General features: G+C 42.0%; 1 protein-coding gene across 1 annotated transcript; it reads left to right on the top strand.

Annotated features, from left to right (window-relative positions):
• Positions 1–1,356: 1,356 nt before the first annotated feature.
• On the top strand, positions 1,357–3,109 carry ghsra (growth hormone secretagogue receptor a). Its single transcript, XM_054614329.1, has 2 exons — positions 1,357–2,206; positions 2,796–3,109. Exons 1-2 carry the CDS (start codon positions 1,357–1,359, stop codon positions 3,107–3,109), a joined length of 1,164 nt encoding a protein of 387 aa, XP_054470304.1.
• The last annotated feature ends 7,332 nt before the right edge of the window (positions 3,110–10,441 follow it).

Consider the following 10,441-nt stretch of genomic DNA (forward strand, 5'->3'; position numbering starts at 1 on the left):
TTCCTCACCTCCTTCCAGGATCAGCTGCAAAGCCACACTTTTGCAGCAGGTGGTTTATTTGTGAGTCTTTCTCATTAGTGGTAAACAGATCTTACTAAACTTGGTGAGCATTTACCCCAGTCACCACTGCCCTAAAGCACCTTTAGGTGGCGTTGCAGCACTGGGCTGACTGTAGACCCCCCACACCACCCTCCCTTAGCAGCACCACTGCACCTGTATATGATGTTTGGCACACTGGGAGACAGGATTCACACACAGGATAAGCACCGTTACTAGAGGAGCAGAAATGGAAAACTGGGGTGAATTTCTTTATCATTCTCCACTACTTTACTCTACTTAAATCATTTGTAGTCCCACTCGCGATTATGTTGACAATCCGTCTCTCCACCCTGGTGCTTGTGACTTTTATAAAACTGTCTCCGTTCCGTCATACAATATTTGTTTTCACTGTGGTTATTGTTTATCCGTTGGTGTTTGGCCGAGTTTGAGCTCCGGCACCTTTTTTTTCCAGGACAGATGTTGACCGCTGCTGCCGCATCATTTCGACCTTGCCTCTGACTCACCATCACATGCAACTCGTCCTCGGATCAACTGGTTTGTTTGTGTCTGACGCGCGAACAGAGACGCGCTTGCTGGTGATGGGAACTCTTTGGGACTCTTTGGCTCATGAAGGATTCTCAGGTTTCATTTTTAGCCAAAGCACACAGCTGCTGGTGGCTCTGTCTGACAGAAAGGACGCGGGACATGAGCTCATTCAGTTATTTTTCTTTTTATAATATCTAAAAACACTATTTTTTGGATAACAGATGTTTGTGCTGTGTTTTCTCTTTTCTCTTTTCTTTTTTCTTTTGTTGTGCTGCATCTGTCTCGATTGGAATACACCTCCGCACTCCTCTCGGTAGGTGATGTGTAGCTCATTAATACCCAGCAGGTCATTTGTTTTGTTCCCAACACGCCTACTCTTCTTTTAAAAAGAAGTACTTTCAGCACAAAACACTCTAGAGTGCATGTTGCACATGAAGTGGATCATTCGGATCGACCTTACATAGCCTCATGTTTGTGTGAGCCTGTGGAGAGAATCTCAGAAGTTTCCTTGTCCTCTGAGAACTGTGACTCGTTCCACCTTCACTGTAAAAAAAAACAAAAAAAACAGGCTTTTACTAAGGATGCAGCGCGGATCTTGACTTTTACGCACGGCTGGCAACCTTCCACCATCAACCTCCGCAGCTGATGATGATGATGATGATGATGATGGGAGAAAAGGGCAGCGCTGAGGGCCTCGAGAAGTCCCAGATCTGGAGTGCCTTTATCAGCCAGGGCCAGGCACGGCCCCGCAAATAACCGCGCGACGACAGCATGCCCTCTTGGCCCAATCTCTCGGAGTGCCTCTCCCATAACTGCAGCTGGGAGGAGGAGACCCACAACGCCACTGGGGACACTGGCTTCGGCGTGCCTCCTCCTCTCAACTACTACTCCATCCCTCTCCTCACGGTCATCACCGTCGCCTGCACGTTGCTGTTTCCGATCGGGGTGACCGGGAATGTCATGACCATCCTGGTGGTCAGTAAGTACCGGGACATGCGCACTACAACCAACCTGTACCTGTGTAGCATGGCTGTGTCAGACCTGCTCATCTTCATCTGCATGCCTCTGGACCTGTACCGCATGTGGAGGTACCGGCCCTGGCGGTTCGGGGCCGTGCTCTGTAAGCTCTTTCAGTTCGTGTCAGAGTCGTGCACCTACTCCACCATCCTCAGCATCACGGCGCTGTCAGTGGAGCGCTACCTGGCCATCTGCTTCCCGCTGCGCGCAAAGGCCCTGGTCACCAAGAGGCGTGTGCGCGCTCTCATCCTAATCCTGTGGACAGTGTCGCTGTTCAGCGCCGGACCCGTGTTCGTCATGGTGGGAGTGGAGCGTGACAGCATATGGCCAAATGTCAGCTCAGGGATGATGAATGAGACTGACTTCTTCTCCCTGGAGGCCGGAGACACCCGGGAGTGCAAGATGACGCACTACGCGGTGGAGTCGGGCCTGATGGGAGCCATGGTGTGGCTGAACTCGGTCTTCTTCTTCATGCCGGTGTTCTGCCTCACGGTGCTCTACAGCCTCATAGGCCGCCGGCTGTGGCAGAGAGACAGGGAGACGAGCATCAGCTCCCGGGTGGCTCACCGGGACAAGAGCAACAGGCAGACCATCAAGATGCTCGGTGAGTGTGTGCCAGATTACGCACACACACACACACACACACACACACACACACACACACACACACACACACACACACACACACACACACACACACACACACACACACACACACACACATACCAACCTGCTTTGTAAAATAGAAGAAGAAAATTGACAATTAGATGTAGTTATAATACAATAGTTATAATAGTTTTCTGTCTGTATATATAATATTTCAGTTACTGTGGTTTCTCTACTGTTCTTTACTGTTCTTTACTGTTTTTTACTGTTTTTACTGTTTTTTACTGTTTTTTACTGTTTTTTACAGTTTTTTATTGCTCATTTGCTTATTTATAATACTTATTTTGATCTTGTTTTTTTTTATTCACTATGTCTCTTGTTTGCACTGTCCTCTCTGCTGCTGTAATCCTGTAAATGTCCCCGCTGCGGGACTAATAAAGGATTATTTTATCTTATCTTATCTTATCTTAAGATTGTTCGAAATTTGAAATATTTGTCTTCCCCTCTCCTCTCCTCTCTCCACCCCACCCTCTCCTTTTACTCCTCCTCTTCATCATCTTCCTCTCCTCCTCCTCCTGCTCCTCCAGTGGTGGTGGTGCTGGCCTTTGTCCTGTGCTGGTTGCCGTTCCATGTGGGTCGCTACGTGCACTTTCGCTCTCTGGACGCCCCGTCCCCGCTGCTGTCTGTGTTGTCCGAATACTGCAACTTGGTGTCCGTGGTCCTCTTCTACCTGAGCGCCGCCATCAACCCCATCCTCTATAACACCATGTCCTGGAAGTACCGGGGCGCAGCGGCGCGCCTCTTCGGCCTGGCCGACAGTCAGCCGCCGCGCAGCCGCACAGCCAGCAGCATGAAGGGAGACGGCTCGAACGGCTGGACGGAATCCACAGTCAGCTTCTGAATGTGTGGCTGTCAAAGTCAGAACTAGCAGGCATACATTGATTACACTGAGCTAAGAGCCATTATTTCTGTCTGAGAGGAAGTAAAGCTCGCTCTGAACATGTGAGCGCGCCTTGGACTTAAAAAAAAAACACAAAAAAACCAGTAAGAGAAAAAGCTCGAGTCACAAAAAGCTACAATCCTCTATCACCTTTGTCAACATGCATCATTAAATTTAGATTTCTTTTTTTTTTTTTCTTCATTTTCTTGTTGGATTATTTCAGCAAGTGCCCGCTCATTCATTCATTCATTCATTCATTCATTCCACAGCACACTCAGCAGCATTTCAAAAGCTAGACTGGTGGAGTGCAAGAAATACACAGCCTGAAGTGTTTATATTGATCCAAATGTGAACAACAAAACGCACATTTATAGATACAAAAGACATCTACAATTGCCTTATATTGTATTCATACTCTGGATGACAAAGAAAGCACTGTAGAACTTGTGACACTGCTCTGTACTCGTTCAGAGAGGGAGTGCAGTGTGTGTGTGTGTGTGTGTGTGTGTGTGTGTGTGTGTGTGTGTGTGTGTGTGTGTGTGTGTGTGTGTGTGTTGGTGTGTATGCAAGAAAGAGAGAGAAAGAGTATTTGCATGTGTGTGCTGTGTGCCAGGTGTCATGTTTTTGGATGTGATTATCTGTAAATTGTTAGAGAGAGGGTAAATATGTCACTTTTAGTCATTGTTGACATGCTGAATGACCCGTTTCTTGTGAATGCAAGTCCAAGCCGTGTTCCTGTGTCCCTGAAATGAAGATAGTTGATGTTCCTGTGCAGCCATGTGCTGCACAGAAGTGTGTTCCGAATGCCAAGGTTGGAACCACAAAGCAAAGTCATTTGTGAGATAATTTACAGAATGCATAATTACGTCTTACATTTTTGTAATTATACTTCATTCTTGTTAAGTGACCAACATCGTTCAAGCTGCAGGTTCTTGCAATTTAAAAGAAATCATGTGGAGAAAAAGTACCAGAGGAGTGTTTAAGAATGAATTATTCCATTAAGTATCAGTTTGGTGCGTTTGATGAAAAACAAAAAGATTGGTGAGATCGTTAAAAAATCAACATTTGAGGGGCCATAAATGCCTCAGCCTTCTGAATCTTGTGAACATGGAAACATTGTTGATTTCAGCCATCTCAAGTGTGCTGATAAGTTAACTACATACGCCACACAGCACTGGGCCTTTTCTGTTTATTCCAGCTTTGTGGAGACAGGATCCAATCATACAACACAGCGTAGCACATTTGTCTGATTTGACATGTTTTTTTATGCTTCTTGAAGCAATGCTCAACTCTGGTAAGTGATGAAGACCGTTGGGAGCCACTCACACCTTCATACAAGTACAAGAGCAGTCAGCTGTCCTGTGGATTCATCTGTGGCATGAAAGTGTTCAGTGTGAGCAGGCTGAGTGACTTCTTCAAAGGTTAAATGAAAAAAAAAGGCTCTATGTAATTTATATTATGTATGTCTCACTTGTCTTGTTTATTGATTTACCAAATTTTGGTTTTAAATTGCTTCAAATAAAAGGATTGCATGGGTGCCCAGTGGAAACTATTTTCATGGGTGACTCTTCTGTGCACAATGGTGTGTAAACCAAAATAAAACCATTCTGATATGCCAAAGGAGCCAAACTATACAACAGTATTCTACAGGAATATGTTTTTTTTTAAATTAGCCTTTTCTTTAAATATGTTTAAGATGGAAAAACATAAGTAATTTCATTTTGTAAAGTGTATCAAGCACCCTTTTGGACAAAGAGGATCAGTAAACTGTCTATAAGTGATGATATTGTGCTTGCGTTTATTGTAAATAGATGCTTTGTAATGCTAAACACTCAATGCTTTACACTCAGATGGTTTCAGCAGTCCAAATCACCGCAGCAGCCTCCACTAATCTGCACTGGATTTCAAAACATGGCCTCCGGGCTCTGAAGAATGTATCTGTTTATAAATGTTTCTGCCTGTACATACTGATGTCATGACATACTATTTATTAATCTACAGGATGTATAATTCAAACAGTAAAAGTTGATTCATATTTTCCTTTTTTTTTTAAAGATGTCTGTTAACATCTACTGGGTAATGTATCTGTCGACGATAAAGTCTTGTTAAAGTAAAAAAGAAAAAAGAAAACTGCTTTTTGCTTTCCTTTTGTTAAAAAATATTTGTATATTCTTTACACGAGCTGGCACACAATTTAAAATCAGGTAGCAGATTGTCACCAACAGGTATGAGAAGCAGGTTCAAACCGAGGACAGGATGTGAAATAAACAAACCACTTAACATTTACCTTCCATCACCATTAGACATCATTAAAGTAAAGACCAAGCAGCTTAGTAAGGACGGACGTGAGCTGCTGCACTTTGACAAGGCATGTAATCTTTTTCCCGATACCCTGCTGGGGCCGTATTTTAGAGGCCACAAGGCACAGCACAGCATCCCTCCATCACCTAAGACAGCTTCAAAGTCCTCAGATGCCACGCAGAACTCAAAGGGCACCTCGCTTGAGGCAACATCAGGTACCTGATCAAAACAGGCTGCAAAATCCACACTGAAAAGATGTTAAAACCAAAAAAAGTAATGAAGGAAGTGAATTAATGAAATAAAAGCGGACTCGTAGAAGATGGTTAGTGGGTGGATGATTGGTGAGGAGAGGGAGAGGTGTGAGAGAACAGGGGCGAGAGATCCCTATTCAAAACAATTGTGCAGTGAAAATGGACAATAAAACAAAAGGTGACAGAAGAGAGGTTTAATCAATGAGTCAGACATCAGGATAGTTTATTAAGGCGTGGGCTGTGCAGTGGGAGGGAATAAATTCCTTTCAGACAAAGAGGAGGACGTTGGCGTAAAAGTTGAGTTGACATCTATTTCAAATCTGTATCACCGTGTGTCTGCACTGTAAATATAGTAGCCTCTTTATTTGGTAAACCAGCAGGGACAGGATAGGACTACTCGTTGCCAATTGGTTCTAGCTGGTGTGCAAACAAGTACATGTACAGCTTGCACTTGCATGTGCAACCTCGAGAAAGCTGAAATTCATTTGGTGCATGGATTTAGCAAAGTGCTGGCCTCTGTGCAGACTTGACATTTATCTATTGGAGAGTCTGTGGTGGCTCAGAATCCTAGAGGTGCTCCCCCGGGAGTCTGTACAGACACATTAATATATCTGGAGCATCCTTCTGAGGGTGACAAAACATCCTGCAGTAAGCATCCTTTCAAACAGCGTTGCTAGCGGCTCTGTGTGGCTGTTGTTGATCTACACGCAAACATCAGCATGCAAACAATCACAATGTTTAAATGATCTTTAGTAGATCTAACATGTTCACTATACTATGATTGAATTTGTTGCCTGATGATGGAGCTGGAGGAAAAGTTAAGGGATCACTTACGGTTCTACATCTCATCCTGAAGGGTAAAGTATATCTGAGCTTAATCTAATCAAAATCCATTTCAATTATTTAAACGTTTCACCTACAAGCACAAATGCTCACTTCATGATGGCGCTAGAGGACAAGTTAAGGGATCCCAAAAGTCATTAGGCTTCATCCTCTGGAGACCATGAATGTCTCGACAAGGTTTCATTGCAATCCGTCCAATAGCTGCTGAGATATTTAAGTCTGAACTAAAGTGGAAAAAGTATACCAACCGTGCAAAGTTGTTTGTATATGCTACGGTGTGCTCATGATTCTTTGCTGAAAGGAGAGGGACACTTGTGCCCCAACAGTGATTACACAGCCACAGAAGCACATTACATTCCTCCTCCTTTGGGTTTTGCTTCCAAGACAGCAGCCGATTGGATTTTTTGTTCAAAAAAATCCCAAGAAGTTAGCTGCTGCAAAGATGCCAGAATTGATACATCGGACACCACAGATCATAACAAACTTTTATGAATGCAATTATATACATATAGATAGATGCACAAAAATTTGATCTGCTTTGAACCCATCCAAAACATTTAGTAGTAGTGGGCTGCTATGGAGCAGGGGAGCAAATTAGGGTTCAATTTCTTGCTCCAGGCCACTCTGACAGGTGGAACGGAGGAGCCTGGGATCAAACTGCCAACCTTATGGTTACCGTTATACCATATTCAGTCACTTAAATTGTCTCAAGAACAAGGGTTTTTGGCCAGTAATTTACCCTACCAAAACTCCTGCTGTATTATGTCCTTCTGAGCACTCTACCCTTCAGCTTTAGCCGTACTACAGTTCACTGTCTGGTAGAGCGAGTTACAGCATAGATACAGCTTACAGGGCATTTCTCAAGAACAAGGGTTTCTTGTACGATTCCTGTATGAAAGTTTAACGATAGCATATATTTGTATAATTGTATACTGTAGGCCTATATATTGTTTAATTGTATAAAGAGGACAAGCGTATGCCAGTGGAAGAGTGCTGTTTTGCTAACGCTTATTTAATTATTCCCTTTTGACACCCCTTTGAATGAATCCGTGTGAAAGCTCACACAAAAGGTCAAAGAATATTATTCCCCTGTTATCCTTGGGTCGCCGAAGGATGAGGGGAATTGCAGAGCAGCAGACTCTCTCTGGTAGCCTCAGATGATAGTCATAAGTGTGATTTATTCTTCTCCGCTATCAAAGTCACAGGAGAGTAAATCTAGATCTGACACACCTCAACGCTGATAGTCCGGCTTAAATGGACACTCACACACTCACTTTACATCCTTTAAAACTTTTGAGTGTGACAAGACAAAAGTGCCTTTAATTACATACATGAGTCTCTGTGACATTAAAGATGTCATCCACTTGAAGAATCACCACTGTTTTGAGACATAACTCAAGACTATTAATCATGATTTAAACCTCTATATTATAAATCTTGGTTACCACTCAGCTGTGTTCAACAGTTCATAAAGGTGTATCTGATGAGAGCAGAGTCATCATTCTCTCATTGAATCTTGAAGATAGAAAATCAATACTGCTGCACAAAAGTAAATGTCAGCGGAACATGCTGTTAGTTTGTATACCAGATCTATCTTTATCTGTCGGAAAGTAATCCATAAAAAAAGCATGAGTCGATGCACAGAACTATGCGTAGAGCTGTGTGTAGGTAGAAGTGCTGATGAATAATGACACACACAATAAAACATACACGTGCAACCAAAGTCAGAAAAAAAAAATCAAAACATTTATTGGGCATAAATATATTATATATACGCTACCGATACAGTTACGTCTTACATACATAGGGTAGTATTTGCAAAAATCTATACATTAAAATTGATATGGCAGTTTCTTTTATATAATGCATATGAAAATGTCTAACATTTACAATACAAGAAGAAATGCATGAATTTCTTTTTTTTTTCTCAATTCGTAGACCATGACAACATTGGAATGTTTGTTTTTAAATCGTGAGGTAAAAATATGTTTCTTTTTTTTGTTTCGCTTAAAAAATAGTTAAATACCTGTGAGTCTCTGAACGTTTTGTCAAATCGCCAAATTCTCAGTCAAAATTCTCTACTAACTGTTAAACGTACAAAATAAAATAAAATGTGAAGACAAAAATAAAATTGATCAGAAGGCACAGACGTGGGGTTGCTGGGCAAAAAAAAAAAAAAAAAAAATCGTCTCTCATTTTTGACATACAAGCCAAATGTGCAGGAGCTGCAGGGTGGGGGTGAAGGGGCGGGGGTGTCTTTAAAATCACCAGCATTTATAAAAAAATTAAAAAACAAAAAGCACATAAAGGGAGTACCCAGCCCACAAACACACAGACTTTCTGTCAGCACTGTGCTAACCTCTGACCAAACAACCCTAACGCGACTAGCCTGAGTTCGGCCAAACTCCTCTGCTCTCCATTGAGCATTTACGGCCTGAAAGGGGGGGGGGGGGAAGAATAATGGGGCTCTGGATGGGCGACACCACATAAAGGGGTTTCAGGACAGGACAACTCACATATCAAGCCCTGTCGACTAACAATGCAACGGGCTAGGTGCACACACCGTGAGCACGTCTGAGAAAGGGAAACCATACTCCCTATGAACTGTACTTTCTTTGTTGCCGTAGTTTGCATTCTACAGACAGCAGGGTGCCATCCGAGAAGGACAGAGCCGCGCTCCAGTAATGCCAATGTCACAGTGACGCCAACGAGAGAATAATGCCAATGAATGTAACAGACGGCGTTGGCAGTAGTGTTTGGAACAGAGCGATGGACCTCGGGTTCTCCTCTCGCTCTTATTAACCTCAACAAGACTAATGCTCGGCATAAAAAAAGTGCTTTTAACTCTGTTAGTCATAATGTATTACCATCTCATTCTATAGCTCTATAGATATCTCTGTATATCATCTCTTAGCAAAATACTGGATACAAAATACTAACTACTGCTATACCAGCACTAGCCTGAACAAGGAAATCGGCAATATTATTATTGTCATCATCTGCCTGAAATCATCGTATGATTGTTTTTGCCTTTTTTTTTTTTTTTTTTTTTTTTTTTTTTACCTTTCAGTGTGAAATCAGGTCGTGTTAAAAACTCTCCTTCGAAAGGGGCTACATTTCAAAATGGCACATTTTGCTTTACAAAACAAAATAATAAAAGATAATATGAAAAGAAGCATAATCACAGATCAAGTTAATGTTTTTTTTTTTTCCTTTTGAGAGAATAATAATAACAATAATAATAATAATCGTAATGCTGTGTCGTTTACAGAAGAACATCACAGAAACCCTTTTAGACGCCTGCAAACGCAACATCTACTGGACACGAGAAGCCTGCACTTTGGCAATAAAACAGTAAAAAGATATCAGAAGCTTCATTATAACACTAATCAGAAAAAAAAAGCCAAAGGCAGCGACATTTATCCCAATACAGATGACTTGAACTGACCCTAAGGCCTTGCTTTGCTACATGTCTCTCTAAGCATTACAAGAACTGCTCGGCTGTGCACGGCCGCAACAGGAGATGAAAAACAAAATACATTTGGTTACATGTTTGAAACGGCAATGATAACTGCAATGCATGGACTGATGAGCTACAGGTTCCCAACAGCTGTAAGAGAAATACTTAAAGGGTTACTGAGATAAGGAATGCTGGCCTTAATCATACAATCTAACATACATCCATTAAAAAAAAAAAAGAAAAAAGAAAAAGAAAAAAAAACATGCTACAAGGAAAAAAAAAATTAGTATATAACTACACTTGTCTCTTAATCTTTAAACAATAAATAAATGAAGATTGCACTGTAATTGGCATGTAAAGTACTGTATGCAAATATATAGTATAAATAAAACCTAGAAAAGAACTCTACCTTAACTTTCCCATCGACTTTGGCAAAGG

This window comes from Anoplopoma fimbria, chromosome 15, assembly GCF_027596085.1.
Source record: "Anoplopoma fimbria isolate UVic2021 breed Golden Eagle Sablefish chromosome 15, Afim_UVic_2022, whole genome shotgun sequence".
NCBI classification, from domain to species: domain Eukaryota; kingdom Metazoa; phylum Chordata; class Actinopteri; order Perciformes; family Anoplopomatidae; genus Anoplopoma; species Anoplopoma fimbria.